This window comes from Molothrus aeneus, chromosome 13, assembly GCF_037042795.1.
Source record: "Molothrus aeneus isolate 106 chromosome 13, BPBGC_Maene_1.0, whole genome shotgun sequence".
NCBI lineage: Eukaryota > Metazoa > Chordata > Aves > Passeriformes > Icteridae > Molothrus > Molothrus aeneus.
The window spans coordinates 13,186,661-13,203,798 of record NC_089658.1 but is presented as its reverse complement, the minus strand read 5'-3'; the positions used below and the strand labels follow the sequence as shown (position 1 = coordinate 13,203,798).

Sequence of the window (17,138 nt, the reverse complement as noted above, 5' to 3'; positions counted from 1 at the left end):
CAGCTCCAAATTTAACTTTCCCAGCACATCACCACGCACCACTGCAGCTTTCCCAGAGCAGGCAGGGAAAGAGAAGCTCCCTCAAACACCGCCTCCACCCCAGTCCACCACGGGGATCTGCAGCTCTGCAGCTATTCATAGATCCCAACTGGATTCTTCTTTTCATCTTTGTTCTGCCTCCTATTCTAGTGCTGAACCCCAGGCCTGCTGCCTTGGAGCTTCTTCCAAATGCTGCATTCATCCATTTTTAAAGGTGACCTTCCAACTTTAAAGGAAGTTAGCAAGCCTCACTGTCTTCATTTGCCCTCTCCTTCTTTTCAACCTGCTCTTTATTATGAATTAAAAAGGGGCTGAAAGGTTTTCTCTATTAAAAAATAAAAGCTTTAGAAAGAGCACGTGTTTCCAAATAATTTCTCTCCCAGTTTTTGCAGCAGACATCTTGTATGTCATGGTGCTTGCTTGCTGCAAACCATCAGCTGCCAGCCCTGATGCTCTGATTCAGCCACTTACCTGACCTTGTGGGGTGCCTGTCACCCCACCCCACCCCTGGCCATTCTCTCCCTAATTCTGTCACTGCTGTCTGGCCAAGCAGTACCCTGAAAAGTTTTGGGTGAAAAACCACTTTTGAGTGAGAAAAGTGGGGTTATTTTTAACTTGGACAATACCAGCTACTCAGGCTAGACTGTGGCCTCATAAGCTCTTGTGCTGGCATAAATGAAATGCAGCAAATAAATGAAGTACTCTTTATTTCACCTTACTGCCAAAAGTGCATTTTACAGGCCCTGGGGCTGTATAGCAATGGAAAGGGAAGGTGTCTCTAGCTCTGAGCAATAAGATTACTCTTGCCAATGAATTGGTGAGAGTAATTAAAAAGGAAATAGCAAAGCAACATGGGAGTTTCCTGCTGCTCTGGTATAATATTTTGCCATTTAATCAGGACATGAAGAACATGAATTTTTACTGTAATACAACTGATATAGGAAAGAAAACCATGATCTGCTAAAGTGAAAGCTCAACTTCCAGCCCTTCTCGTAGATTACAGAATCAAACAGACAACAACAGCAAAGCACAAAGAAAATAAACCAACCAACCAGTCCCTCTTCCTCGCTTTCCACCCTTTTGGCTGTGAGTTCTGCTGCTATCCACACAGGTTGTGTTGTACATTTATTTTTGCCAAGAGGTCAGGACACCACAAATCACTGCCATACAGCTACACTCTGGATTTAATCATCAGCATTTGCTTCCATCCAAGAAGCCAGAGATGTTTTCTGGGCTAAGGACATCTGCCTGCCAGGCACGAGGCTCACACTCACAAACTCATTTCATGCTGACCACCAAGTGACCACAAGCAAGCAGGAGCCCTTATTCACAGCTGGCTTGTGCCACAGTGAGCTTGGAAGTGCTTGGCTCAGTCAGAAAACACCCAGACTCTCTTCCCAAGCCATTCAATAATCCCTACCTGACACTGTTTGCCAGGCTAACTGTTAATCCTTAAACCCTGCTTGATCCCATAGCATCCCTAGGATTCTTTCATCCTCCTTCCAAGCCAACACATCCCTGCTTTTCCTGACAGCCCCACTGTGCTCTCACATGCTCACTTGGACATACACTTTAACTCTTCAAAAACCAACCATCAAGCTGCACAGCAAGGGAAGCAGCTGATTATGCTCCTCCTACAATTATCTACTGAAACTAGGTGAGTAGTTCAGATTTTTAGGAGAAAAAGAGGGCTTCTCAAAGCCAAGGCAAGATTTCAAGGAGGTACTGCCAGGTCAAGTCTGAGTACAATACATAATGGAAGGCTCCTTGCTTCGCCTCACAGCCCCAGCCTTTCCTTGGCTCTGATGCTCAGTTTTATCTTTGGGCTATGAATGATTCATGGAGCCTTAAAATATATATAATCTATATCTCCTAGACCAAAGAGTCTTTTTTTCAGGGGGTTTTAAAGGAGCAGGGAGCAGCATGTGTGCTGCCTGCACTTGGGCTTGGATGTCCCTTGGGAGAGGACCCTTGTGTCTCCCTGTTTCTTCTCAAACCCGAGCAGCTGTTCTGAGCTTGCAGCTGAGCTCTGTGAGAGACCCCAGCTCAGTCTCTAGGACACAGGGATGTGCTGCTGAGGGTCTCCAGAGCTGCTGTGTGGAATCACACCCAGCTCAGAGCCAGGCTGTTCTCATCCATCCCTGGCAGTCTCAGTGCATGGACACTGCCAGTGGACTGTGGGGACTGTAAATCATTTATACAGAACTGCAGCAAAAACTTACCTCCATGTCACAGCCTAATCCCCTCAAGGCTCTACCATCCCGACCTCCAGTCCTTTGCCTTGGGCTGTGGATCACATTTAATGAATGTGTTTCTTCCCTTGGAAATCCAACACCACCTTTCCAACATGAATATTTGATTCCTACTACACACACAAACACAAACATACACAACCCCCTGCATCATGATCAGCAGGCATCTACTTACTTCTCCAGACAAGGACACCACTCTGGACAGCTCCAGGGCTCTTATGCCAAAGGCATTTCCTTTCCCACTGCAGAGATGACCATCCTCTGGCTTCTTGTTGAGGAACCTAAGCATGGGGCTGGGTGAGACCTGGTGAAAGCTCCAACCAGTGGGGACATGCTCTTACTCAGCAGGGAGCACAGGGAAATGAGAGGTGGAGAGGTTTCAGAGAGGGAGGGCTGGAGCCCTCAGTGGATCATGTCCAGCAAGCTGTGGATGGCTCCCTCCCTGTGCTGGCACACCAAGAGCCCAGCTGCATGACAGACTGAGCAGCACACTGCTATTAACTAAGGGCACAGATATGCCCCAAAGGCTTGAACCAGCCCTTCAAGGCATCACCCAAACAGATTCCTGTGCAGCCCTTTGATTTCAGTGGCCCTTTCAGATCAAAGAGACAGGTTTCAGTCTGTGCTGTATCTACAGCTCATGATCACCACATTTCCTTGCTCTTTGAGTCTTAGAGATCTTCCTTGGAAGGGACATTGTCAATCCTTACCTATTTGGGTGTACATGGCAATATCTTTCATGCTGAGGAGTCTTCTTTGTTTTCTAAGAATGACTCTGTCTTTTTGGTGAGAGATATTTGCCTTCCCTTGTGACACTGCTATTGATATCATTCTGCCCTTTTTTCCTTTTTTTTGAGGTTCATGCCAGCACCACTGAATCCAGAGAAGGAAATTTGGCAAAACATGAGATGCTTTACACATTACAGCCATGGAGAGAAGCTTAAGGACCTACAGAAAATTTTACCCAAGTCCCAGTAGTCCACTGTGAGGTTAACAGGATTAAACTGAGCTCAGTCTAGTCACAGGATGATACTTTCATCCAAGATACACTGTCAGGGATTTTGTTACCTTCTTCTGAAGCCATGGCTATAAGATCTTCTGTTGGGATTGAGTGGCAAGCGTGTCACATGGCTGCAGAAAAGGCATTCTCTTGTTGGCCCTGGGCAGGAGGGTTAAGGCACACCACAGCCTTTCTCTGGCTGATTGCTAATGAAAATGAGACTGGCAGTATCATCAAATAGCCACCCTTGCAGTTCTGTGCTCTCAGGTTTTGTAAAGGAGTCAGCAGCTATGCCAAACACCTCCCACAGCTCTGCCATACCTGCTGGCATTTGGGCTGCATCCTCCTTCACCACAGCTGACCTGGTGGCCAAACAGGAGCAGCCGTGGGTGGCAGCTCTGGCCCCCAGGAGCACTTGGCTCTTCTGGTTTTCCACTCCCACACAGTGCCAGACCTGCAGCATTTCCAGCCAGAAGAGCCCCTGCTTTCTCCTGAGCAGGGACTGACAGTTTCCCACTGATAGTGTCTAATGCAGTCAGTTATCATTGATGCATTTAGAGCAGATACATCAAAATAACTCCTGCTAGAGGTCTGAATCCAGCACATTACACACAATAGCTCCCTAGAAGGAGAAAAATTGGCACTTACCTGTCTTTAAGGGAGGCCCTTCTCAGTCTCCTGCAACGCCTGTGGGTGGTGAGACGTGCTGGCTTTGGGGGACTCGTACCTCTGCAGGTGTTCCAGCAGTGCTGAGCATGTCACTGGAGCTTAAACACTTAAACTTCCAAACCCTCTGGGACCACCCAATAAACCAACGTGTCACAGACATCTTTTATGAAAAATCCTTTCCTTAGGAGTTTTCCTCCTGAGAAGCTGAGAGGCCTCAGGAACAAAACATAAACAATGGTTATCTGCTGCTGTGGAATGCAACAGGTGCATCTGTGATTGGTCCATGTGGTTGTTTCTAATTAATGGCCAATCACAGTCAGCTGTGACAAGGCTTTGTTATCATTCTTTTTCTATTCTTAGCCAGCCTTCTGATGAAATCCTTTCTTCTATTCTTTTAGTATAGTTTTAATATAATATATATCATAAAATAATAAATCAAGCCTTCTGAAACATGGAGTCAGATCCTCATCTCTTCCCTCATCCTCAGACCCCTGTGAACACTGTCACACCAACGTGTCCAGAAAGCTCAAAGCAAACCTGCAGCCACCTTCAGAAGCCTACAGGAGGCTGGACCAGGCACTGTCAAGAAAAAAGTGACCGTGCACAGCTGCTCCTCTCATCCCCACATAGTGCCTGGCACTGATACAGCAAACCCAAAATGCTCTGTTGATCCAGAATATCTCTAAAATTGCCAGGCAACAAGGCCTCACGAGGAAACCTGAGCAGAGGTATGACTCTTCAGCCTGGCAAGATGAGCTCACATCAGTGATGTTTGAAATGTGCATTAGCATGATGTCACTGCACATGCCTGACTGTGGCACCAGGGACTGAATCCAGGCAGGACCAGGCCTTGGATACATCATCCTGCAAGGCCAGGAGCTCTCTCTCTTGTATCAGATGTTTTAATATACTCCACCACCTCACCAGCCTAGTCCATGGACTGTAAGCATCCCTCCCTCCTTCCCTCTCCTAATTATCTTAATAAACAGCCTGGTCACATCTCTGACTCACTTAAGATAATGATGACCTGGCCAAAATCAGTTTATTCAGACATCCTGGCAGTTTACTGAGCCTAATGCAGCTCCAGTCTGGCTCTCCCTGACTCCTCATCAATGAGCCTGACCTCCAGCAGTGGCTGCTCTGTCACCAGTGGATGGAAACCCACACACAGGTCAGACACAGGCTGCTCCCAGGATTCTGACTGGAGCCAGGAAAGATACTTGCTCTGAAAACAAGCTCTTAACTGTTCCAGAGGCCCAGACAATGACAGTTTTTCTTGCCTGCTGAAAGACCTGTCAGGATGGTACTAATCCCAACATATGAAAAAGAAACTTGGGGTTGGGGACAACCCCAAATAACAGATGATTGAAGGGTATCTCTGCATGTTACATTTCTAACTACCTGTCTGAAACATTCACTCACCCAATCCAAGAGCAAAACCAACACCCATCACACAACATGAATATTTGAAGCAAAATCTTGGAGAAAAAAGGCCAAATACTCTGAAATAATAAACAAATGCTTACAAAAAGTCAACTTCTCTGCAGGAATCAGGCACAGATCACAAATGAGTCACTAACAGCAGAGTAAATCACTTAACCAGCACTTAGAACAAATCCCTCCACTTTGTATAGAACAACCAAAATTTATTCCTGCTGATTAGTCAGCAATTACACTCACAAGTTCAAAATAATACCAAAATTCAAATGTAGCTGTCTTGCAGTTGCACTCTGCTTTACTGCTGGAGAAACTATCATCATCTCTTTGCGAAGGAATCCTCCTGCAGTTATTTACTGGTGTGTGGGTTGGGATTTATTCTAGCTCTGTGCCATCAGACCACATGCTGGCACCACCAAGGAGCCTGCCTGTCTTAAAGAAAGTAGTGGGGACAGCACTGGAGAAACCACAGAAGATAAAGGCAAAGCAAAATGCAGCACAACAGCAGAAGATGCATCATTGCTTCACCAGGTAAAGCACCTTTTCCGGCTGAGAGTGGGCAGGTCTCTCATCAAACTACACCCACACCTTCAAAGCAGCTATATGCACTTCCCCACAGTTTGTTAAATTTTCTTCCAACTATTCAGACTCTGCAGGCACTGGTAAATGCATGGTTAATATGGACTCTTTGACTTATTGCACAAACAGCACCAGAAGTGCTTCCAAATGTTAAGGAAAAAAAATGAAATCACTCAGCATTGATTTCTTGTGTGCTCTCTTTGCTGCTGCTCCTCCAAACCTGTGGTTTTTAGCTTTACTACTGTGTCTAGGCCTCTTTATCCTCTGCTAATGCCAGGCTTAACCCTGAGGATCTGCAGCTTGTTCTGGGTACAAATCAGAGCAGAGCTGAATCAGCAGAAGCAGCTTCCTCTGACTCCCCACAGCTCCCAGGAATTCCCTGGACAGCAGGACATGGACACAGGGAAAGGACAAAGGCCTGATGGTAGAAAGAAACACCAAAGCACCACCTTCAAAACAACCTCAAGCCTCTTGGGAGAGAAGGCATGACTCCTCAAAAGCATATCTAAATAGACAAAAGAGCAGCAAAGAACATCAGGACTCAGTACAATATGGATGAGCAGCTGCAGAAACTCAATATACCCCAATCATGACCTACAGCATCCCACACACCCTGCAGCAAATCTGAGCCCAAGGTCCCACACAATGACTCCATCCTGGAGAGAGCTAGAGTGCCAGAAACACACTGTGCCCATCGTGCTCCCTCCAAGCAGGAGCTGAAAGAAAGGTGACTCCATCTTTTTAGAGTCAAAGTACAATGAGCCAAAACTTTGTTTCTCTGCTTATTCACACACGGGCTCCACACTCTACAAGCCCTGAGGAGGCAGGGTTGTGATGTTCAGGAGGAGCTGATCATTCCTGCTAGAGGTCCTCTGCCCCAACCCTACCAAGCCAGCATCCCAAGCTCCTTCAGTAATAACTCTTTATTTGCAGAGTCATTTGCAGCCAGAGTGGGGAGAGAGAGCAGCACAGCATTATCAGCCCATGGTCCAGCTGTCACAAAGAGCATGGAGCCTTCACATGGGTACATCAGGCAACAGAGACAGCCAAGAAGAAAGAACAAGAAGAAACAACCCAACCCTTCTGTGATGCCTGTCAGAGCCCTTAGCTAAACCAGCTCCTTTTGAACTGACAGCATTAAAAGTATTATGGGAACTCATACGTAAGAAGTCAGTTGCCCTGAAACACAAAGCAAAGTGAACCAAAGCTGACCATAGCAGCAGGCTGAGTAATTGGCTAATCAACCACTGTTTGCAATGTTTCTGGGCTGTGAAATCTCATAACAGACCCTGCAGAAGTGGAGGAGAAAAGACAGAGCTTCTAAACCCCATGTTTGTTTCCCACACCTCAGAAAGAAAAAGGAAACAGGGATGGAATCCAATGCAGCCCAGCTGCTCATGCCTTGTGTAAGGCTATGCTAGAAGACAGACATTTGTCTTGGGCACTGCAGACATTCCTGAAAAGGTTAAGATCTCAGCCATCACCTAATCCTGTGAACCACAGCACCCCATCACTGCTAGAGACGCGCTCATTAGAAGGGAAGGTCATGCGGAAATTCACCCACAGCATCATTTTAAGACATTTGCTTGAAAGTCATGCCAGAAAGTTATAGGAACAGAAGGATGCTGGAAAACATGTTTTTAATTTGCTCATCAAAACTCTCACCAGGTTTTCTAAGAGGGTTCCAGCACCATCCACCAATATGTGCTCAAACACACCCCCGTCCTCATGCCCACTGTCACCTGCAGGTTGGCACAGCAGCTTTTAGTTACATCAGTGACATCTCCTGTGAACAACCTTAAGACACAACTAAGACACACCCTTGTGCCAAGTCCCCCACACTGCAGGATGGTTCCTCTCTCCTCCTGGAGCATCCAACCACCTGGACATGAATTTCTAATGAGGAACCTGAACACAGTGCTCACCTGTACCCCACTGCCTCTACAGCAAACACGCCCTTGAGAGCTTAACATGAGGTGAATTGTTCCTGAGGAGAGCACAACAATCCAACACCCAACAGCCAATTTTGCTGGTTTTTGTCAATTTGCACAGCCAAGCAAGGAGACCCGAAGCAACAGCATATCCTGAAACAAAAGCATTTCAGCCAGAACAATCTTTTACTGTCAGGCTCCCTGAGAGATAAGGCTTCTAATAAAACTTTTTCCACTAACTATAGAAACTTGTCTTGGCAAATCCTGACACAATCTCCTGCAGTACCAGCTTGTCCCTGAGAATATGACCATTTTATGCTACAAAAACCAACAGGTTGTCAACTGAGACCATTAGCAGCTAAGCTCCCAGGCAAGAAAATATCTTTGTGCCTGATGAGAGTGACAGAAGCAAGAGCTACACCTGAGCAATGTTCCCATCACAACTGTAAATCCCACCCTCTGCACCCGCCAAAGAAGAAAACAAACCAAACTCCCCACATGTGGATCATTTCATGAAGAAGTAGACTATAGGACATGTCATTCTGAACATTTATTTATTTTGTCTTCAAAGAAGAGGCCTGGTGCAGCTGTTTCGTTAGAAAATAAAGTGTTTATTAAGAAACTAGACATTGAACACCCCTATAGTCTCTGTGAAAAGGGACCGTCCCATTTCCCATTAGCACAGGATGATAGTTATGGCAAGATAAGAATGCTCAAAGATGGAGTAATCTCATTGACAGAAAATGAGGTAATGATTTACAATAATTAAAAATAAAATAAAATTTAAAAAAGAAACATCCTTAGACTTGCTACTTAAAGCCACCAATCGCAAACAGCCACGACTGGCTTTCGTTTTCAGCAGTGAGGAACCAGAGACTTTAATTGGTGTTAAACAAATTGAGACATCGATCACAGTGGGGAGAACTGCTTTTAATTATGTTGTACAGTCCGGAGGATTTCTTCTAAGCAGAGATGGACCTGAGCTGCAAAATTCAACCCTTCCTCTGCTAGGGTGTTTGGATATAGGCTTCTGGTCCAGGCCCACAGATGCTTCTCTACGACTGATACACACAGTTGAGAGCAGAGTCCCCTGAACAGTGCTAGGGAGAGGAGACAGTTCAGACGGACAAGACATCCCCAGGTCAGGTGGGCAACTTCCAGGAGATGGGGAAATTCAGTTCAGACAAGCACCCAGTGATTCACACGCTCGGCGAAGCTCCTCCTCACTCTGTGAATCTGCAGAATTGAGGTGTCCATGGCACACGGCCGCAGGTCCTCTCTGGCAGTGCACCTCTGGCATTTCCAGCTCCGATGCGGGCAGGAAACGTTGTTGGGAGATTTGGTCATGGTTTCTGAAGCCATCCAACCTGAGCCAGGTCTCCTCGTGCTAACGCAGATGCCCCCCTAAGGCATGTCCATTAACTTAAAGCAATCTGCCACCATCTCTCCAGTACTCTTCTATTGCACTTTACCTTTTTATGCAAACAAACCAGGAGAAGAAGCAAGAGAATGGAATATTCCCAGCAATATCCCTATGGGACAGCTGATAATAAAACCTCCTGGCAACCTCCAGGGTGGTTCATGCAGGTCACCTGTAAAGGCAGGATGAAGCAGAACATCCATTCTGAGGCTTCTGCCCAGTTCTGGTGGAGAGGGACTGTGACTCTTTCCAGTGGCAGTGACCCTTGAGGGCTGGTGATTTAGAGACACCCCTGATGTGATAAGGTCACCTCAGGCCACCAAGAAGGCAAGCAAAGCTGAGTGGCTGGTGAGCAAGCTCCTGGTCCAATATTTCTCTCAAAAGGATCTGGCCACACCTGAAGCTTTTGGAATATTTTTTGTCCCCTTGAGAAAATTTGCTTTGCTTATAGGTTATCACTGATATGTGTGAGCAAATCTGTACTTCCCGTACACGTGACATCCACAGAGTCCAAGGAAAGCCCTACAAATTGCCACGAGGGCAGCTGGCTTCTCTTAAGGACAGGATGAAAGGGTTTACTTTTCCATCTGAGAGATTTTGGATGAAGTAAGACAAAAGTGGGATAGGAGAGGGGGAGAGAACACAAATATTGGCCAGAACAGGACTGATACTCCTGTTTTTGCCAGAGAAGAAGCAATAGAAAATTTTTTTTTCCTCTCCTTCAGTCAGCCAGCCTCGAGCTGATGGTTCTGGGTATGCAACTGGGTTACAATCAATCTCTAGTGGGGTGGGAATAGAGGGGAGAGCTAAATGGGGCTGGAGAAGGCCCAGCAATGGGACCTGCGTGTGTCTGATATGCTTTTCCACTTTGCTTACTGCTCTAGTCCTGGCAAGGACACAGACCCTCCTGCGCTATGGATTCTCCATCCATGTGGGAAGTGCAGGCAACTCCTCAGATAAAGCTCATCATTTAAGCAGCAGGGAGAGACCAGAGTACGACAACAAGATAGTCAGATCCAACGAGCCGCTCTAACACACACAGACAGACAGACAAACAAGAGAAGCCTCCTAGAATATGTGCACTTCAAAGATAACCACACTCTTTTCCTGTCAGAGAAGTAAGATACTTTTTTTTTTTTTTCTCCTCTTTCCATCCTCATTCCTTCCAACATTTTTTTCTGTGCAAGAACTGGGAGCGGGGCTGCCTTTGTTCTTACCAAAAGTCTTCATTCTGCTTTAGTTTCTTCCAGGCTCCCCGCCTCGGCTCGCTCTGGGAGACCTCCCATGGCGGTGCCACGTAAGAGGTGATGGCAGCATTCACTGGGTGTTGCGAAGACACAAGCTTACAAGGAAAACTCCAAGCAGGGAGGACATGACTAAAGATGTCAGTTTGGTTGGCTTGGTTGGTTTTTTTTTTGTTTGTTTGTTTGGTTTTTTTTTAGTTTTGTGTTTTATTTTAAAGCAAAAGTACAATTATTTACTGTGTTATTAGGATGACTCCTTTCAATTGGGTTTTAATTCTCTTTATTTTTGCTCTCATTGCTGCTGTTGTGCCTTGCAGGAATATTTAACGAACACAGCGACCATTGGAGGAAAAGAACAACCCTGTTATCTGGTGACAGAAAACCACAGTTTCAGTTGGCTTTAACGTGTGTACAGGCAGGGCTGTAGAGTCCTATTAGGAGGAGACCTCAATCCATACAGACCACGCTTACTGCTTCCCACCATTTTGAGGGCACAGCCTATAAACTTGACATCAGAACAGGGACTTTTAAGGAGTTTTTAAAAGCCATGACGTCCTTTGCTGAAATAAACACTGACATCCTCAACATAAATGCCTTGGTTAAGAGGTTTGGAATGTCCAGGGAGGCTTATTGGATTCAACATAATTTCTCTGAAACCTAAAGGGGGAAAAAAAACAGAAAAAAGAAAAAAGCAAAATAAAGTAAACGAAAAAACAAAAAAGAGCAAAACTAGAAAAAAAGAGAGAGATATCGACACACATGTGATTATATAAAAAAGAACCAAATGAATAACTAGCAAACGGCTGCCATTAAATTAAAGCCAAAATGTCCTCTCCGGGCAGGGCTGCCTCACTCTGTCTTTCCATAAAGAACAGGCAATCATTTCATGTGGAGTGTGCAGGCACAAGTGCTCTGAGGACAAGGGGCATGCAAGAGGTCTGGACAGACAACTGGGAACAACTCTTTTCCAGAGGTTCCCATTAAGTCCAAATTCCTACCTAGTCCATCTTTTCCCTAGGCAGACAGTGAGGAATAGGGAGGCTCCTTCCTGTGCCCACTTCTCTCTCAGGATTTATCTAATCTGGCACAACATTCTTGAAGCCAAAAAGTACCATTTCAAGGCTGGGGACACCTGACTCTCATAACCCCACAGACCTTTCTTCACCCCAGGTGTCCCATCTACACCAAACCCTGCATGCTGGAGGCATCTTCTCCTCACACAACCCCACCTCTCTAAAAAATCTGATTAGGATTAGCCAGGAACACTGGCCAGATGAGAAAGAAAAATAAGGGGAGCAGAGATCATAGGCAAGCTCCTTCCTTCAGTCCAACAAACTTAAAGGGCAAATATAATGTTTTAAAGGGTTGTATCAAACATCTCCTCAGAATGTATCTGCCTTGGGATGCCCCAGTGAGGGAAATTCACTTCTTTGCCACAACCAAGACATGCATGGCAGGATCTTGGGGATTTCTCTCATCTCTAGCAAATTCTCATAGGTTTAAAGGGTTTTTCCAAGATATTACTGGGATGTCTTGTCTACATAACTGCTCTAAGATTTAGAAAATACTCCTGTGCCTCATACAGTCACAGGATCCTGAACTAATCAGCTAAGTTAATTCAAGTCTGGCATCACTAGGGCAGCATGGAGCACCTTGGATGCCATTAAGAATTGATCTCAATAGGAAGAGTATTTTCAAACAGGCTAGGAAATTTTCTCACACCAAAAGTGCACCAGCCAGAAGATTTTTCTTTTCCTATTTCTTCTTTCTATTTTGTCTTTTATATCAGTTTATGTTTCTCCACTGCACTATCTTACTCCATCTGCACATCAAACACATTTCCTTTGATGGACCTGGGGATGCAGACAAAAGCTGTTTGTTTGGTTTGGAACTGTTTAACTTGTTTGGGGGAAACTATCTGTTATTCTCAGCGGCCCTTAAGGGCTGATCCACATGGGAGAGTAAGCCAGGCTCAGCTCTGGTTCATGTGTCATAAACAAGATTCATAGGCAAATTCCAAGTGATGAAATATCATTAGTAAACGAAATGAGAGTGAAAAAGAGCCCAGCTCAACTCTCATGGTTTAAAGTGATCAGAGTCACTGGGACACAAATAAACATGGCATCCCTGAATGTCACTATTTATCGTGTTTTGTTTTTCATAATATAAATACATTTTATGGCTGCCAAAGGATAGCTGGGAAAGTCTATCCTCAACAATACCAAGTATCTCCAAGGAGAACTCCTGTCTGCTTTATTTTCCTTGCATTTCTTAGCTCTGCTAAATTAAGGCAATTTCACTTCTGCCGGGCCACATCCAACAGACCTAAAAACCCACTGGGGACACACAGCCCCAGCGAAGGGACATGTGAAAGATCAGCAAGACTTAAGGCTGGGGACTCCAAGGGCTTTGCTCTCTGTGCTGTGAATCCCAGTGACAGCAGGGTTTTTGCGGTGGGGTTAGCCCACCACTGACATGCAGGGGCTGCCGAGGGATGACGAGGAGCATGGCAGGAGGACAGCCCACGTTTCTGGAGCTGAAGGGCTGAACACACATCCCCGCTGGCTTGGGAGAGCAAGGCAGCACCGGTCCTTTTGGCATCCTCTCCTTCTGATTTATTAAAAGTCCCCAAAGAATCTGAAAAACAACATGCTTCTCTCCTGACTGGTTTTCTCTCTCTTCCTCACTGCTGTTTCCCCTATTGTGCTGCTATCTTTAACCCCGTTCTCTTGTATGGAGCAGAAACCAACGAGGCTCTTGCTAGGTTTATGTCTTCGCTGACACATGTGAGATGGATGATGCTCACGGAGATGTCCAGGGTTAAAATGGGTGAATCTCAACAGGTTCAGAGTTTGGATGCTGCTATGACAAATGTCATCTACCATCACAGCTATTAGCTTCTGAAAAACTGGCTTGGAAATATCATTTAAAATGTGGGGCTTTGCTTTACTTTTTTTTTTTTTTTCTTGTCAAAATGAAAAAAAAAGGAGAAATAGAAATATTCAACTTCCTAGAACAGTTCGGGAAATTTTAAAAACAATAACTTTCGTGGAGTTTCACATTTGTCCGTGCCAGCTGGAAAATGGGAGGAAAAATACTATCTTTGACATTGGTTGTAGATTTGTAGGGAAACTCCAACATGCAAGCCTGAAAATAGTAAGGAGGTAAAAATCCCCACCCTGTAGATTGAAATCAAAAACATCTCCAAAGACCAACAAAATTGGAAAGGGTCTGACAAATTAAACTTTGTGCTTCTCCCAGTTATAGTGATAATGCTTTTTAAATTAAAACATAATACTGTCTCTACTAATAGCCATTGTATGGTAGTGGAATAAATGTATGGAGAGTGTTGGAGAACAGGGGAGGAGGAATGAGCTCAGATTTGCTGTGCAGCTCTAACAGCTTGAGATGGAGGGAGCAGATGGGACATTTCTCTAAGCAGGCTGGATGGATGTGGCAATGAAAGGACAAGAAAATTGAATGAAACCAAACCATGCAATCAGTTTTTGTCCTCAACCCTGGCCATCCACTTAGTCCTCCAGAGCTGTCTCATGTTTCCCAACACCCTGGCTAGTGGGTTTTGGCCACTCTGCCCCATGCCCATACCAATCCAGTCTATGGACAGTGCCCTGCCAGGAACACACTTCCTCCACTGAGAGAGCAAAACTAAGGAGAAAAAACAGATCTTTTCACCTTGCCTTCCCTGTGTGCCTTCTGGTAAAATTGCTGCTATTCAAATAGAGTTTGCTTCTAAAGTCTTGGAGACCTAAGGCTGCTCCACATCACCTGAGAGGAGCTGCAGGGATTGTCACATGGGGAGGCGAGGGAATGACGCAGAAAATGATGCACTACTCCTCACAGCATCCCTATCTGCCACAGCAGGAGTGATGCAGACCAGTTTTGAAACCCAGGGATGGAAACTGCTTCTGAAACAGCAACATAAATTGCTGTGGGAACGGATGAGAAAAGCAACGGGATGCTATATAACGCCTGGCAGAAATGGGTTAAACAAAAATAGCAAATTAAGGGCAACAAGCTGGCCAAACATAACTCTGCTATCCACACAGCTCACATTAGGCAAAGGAGCTTTGAGCTCTCTTCTGAGTTACAGCAGAATTTATGATATAAAGGAAAAGCAGTAGGAGACTCCAACAACAGCGTACATTTTATCTGTCTCTCTGCGCAGATATGAAGCATGAGTAGCATCAAAGAAAGCATGAAAATCATCAAGCCTGGCCCACATCCTGAGCAAAGGAAATAGCCATCCCTTTAGTCAAAGTCAGCACTGCTGTGTCTGTATCTGAGGGGTAAGCAACACAACAACCCAGGCTTCCTGTCATGGATGGGTTCATCTGCTGGGCTAGGAAACAAAATCCTCTTTTTTCCTTTCCTCTCACAGTATGTAACAGGGTGAGATGCAACCCAGCCTAAGGCCTCTCTTGCCACAACAAAGCAGGTCACAGAAGCTCAGCAGAAACACACTGTGAGGCTCTCCCTGATGCTCTCAGCTGCAGATAACCACATCATCTCCTTCACTGTTCAAGGCAAAGTCAAAGAACCCAGATCTCCTCTCATTTACACTAGCCCAACAGTGTTGACCACAATGGAGAACCTCAAGCAGATTCAGTCCACAGACGAATTTCACACTGATACACAGACTTCAAGCAGATCTTCAAGTAGATTACACCTCTTCTCAGACTAGAAAGGCTCTGAGAGCTAGAGAAATTCTTATATTCTTTCATTTTCATGTAAACAGGGTCCTTATTCCCCTCCACAGCAGCTCACCTTGCATCTGTTTTCATTTTCCATGGTTAAACCTCTGGCATAAGAGTCTCCCACTTTAATCAAAGAGATTTGACGTCACAGGAAGCCTCTTGGGAATGTGCTAGATGGAGCTCTAGCTACAGCTTGTGCCATCTTCTTGTGCTTTTCCACAACCCAAAATCACAAACAGAAGATCTCAGCACTGTGAGTGTTTTGGAGGGCAGGGAAAGGAGGAGATGGGCTCAGAGCAAGAGAAAAGCAGAAGCAAGTGGATCCAGGAGATCCCATTTCCACATCAATTTCTCTAATGTTTGGCTAGAGCAGAGGAAGGGAAAGGAGAATTCCACAGGCACTCAATGGCCAGACATCTTTTCCTTGAGGAAAGGGCAGCATTCACAGCTTTCCACAGGGTGAACTCTTGAGGGCTTTGTAAGATTCACTAAACCTTTGGTTGGAGGAATTCCAGTATCCGCTGCGTTTCCACTGCTGCCACCACTAACGTAGGCCATGTCCGTATTAGCCAGGATCACAAGTTTGTTTTCTCTGGAACTCTTTCATGGATGGAGTAGTTCCAAGATACTAAATGATGTAGCCTGATAGTTCAAGAGGCAGAGCTCCAAGATTCCCCACCAATCCCCCTTAGGAAAAGTCCCAAAGTAGGAAAGCACTTAACAGGGTATAAAATAAAAAATAAGAATGAAAAAGAAAAAAAAAGCTATTTAAGACCAAGGGTGAAAGAAAAAAAAAAAGGCTATTTTCGGGTCTGAGATGGCCTGTGATTCAAGCCAAAGCTACCCTCTTGTCCAGAAGCACAGCCTGCACTGAGGTACAGCTATTTAAAGCCACTCAGAGGCCCACTGCATGATGGAAAGCAGCCAGATCAGTTGGGCCTCATCAGTTTTGTTTTTGTTAGATTGAAGCCAGAGTATGTGAAATTACTTGTAAGAGGACCAGGGAAGGGGGGAAGGCTGGGCACCCAGCAGTCTCACCCACGACACGCAGAGCTTGGTCTCTGCCTCATTTAAGTGGCAGTGGGTCACAGAGGAGGTCCCTGAGGAAGGAGAATGGTTCCTTTGTCCCCTGAAATACCCACAGCCATGCAAAGACACGTGGCAAAACTCTCAGGGGTTACAGGGCGGCCATGAGAACATGCTGCAGGAAAGTGTTTGCAAAGTTGGTGGTAGCTGACATCGTGGGCATTGTCCAGCTGCTCCCCTGCCTCTGCCTCCCCTTGTGCTCACACTGACACATCCAGGAGCCTTCTCCTCTACCATTCTCACTGCTGGAAGGAAAAAACTTGTCTCCCTGCCTCCACAGGCCTCCACTTCTCACCACCATGCACTCTCACTGCCTCTGCACTCCACAAAGCCCAAGGGACCTGGCATGAAAGATCCCATCCTAGCAAGTAATACATCATTTTTATCACTTTGGTTTTCAAATATATTCTTATATCAATTTTTAATTTTTTTTTTCAAGTCAGCCCTCGGAGTGTTGCCAATTTAAGCACAGTGCACAGTGCTACAAGAGCTTCTTATTTCCACTTTGCCTGACAGGTATCTGTGTCCCTGTGACACTGCCTCTGTTCCCCAGCTTCTTCAGATAGCAATAGTTACCCTAAGCATTTTACAGAGTTATTGAAACCACTGACTAATGTGCCCAGAAATGAATATCCACTGGGAAAGAATCTGGTTTGGGCTCGTGTTCCTTAATTGTTGATTAATTCCAATTATGGTACAGCTGATCCACCAGTACCACAGATCACCACATCAAAGAGCCAACCAGTAAAGGAAGCCCCTGAGTTAG

The 17,138-nt window shown here is 45.5% G+C and overlaps 1 protein-coding gene across 3 annotated transcripts in view; it reads right to left on the bottom strand.

The window, feature by feature from the left end:
* The window catches only part of NTRK3 (neurotrophic receptor tyrosine kinase 3), a 203,869-nt gene that overhangs the window by 55,624 nt on the left and 131,107 nt on the right, over positions 1-17,138 (bottom strand). The window contains exon 13 of one of the 3 annotated variants that reach the window (XM_066558508.1): positions 8,498-11,228. The exons of the other annotated variants lie outside the window; for them this stretch is intronic. Coding sequence (XP_066414605.1) covers positions 11,110-11,228 — 119 coding nt within the window. The 3' untranslated portion in view covers positions 8,498-11,109. Of the gene's footprint in view, positions 1-8,497; positions 11,229-17,138 lie in introns of those variants that run through there. 3 annotated transcript variants of the gene reach the window in all.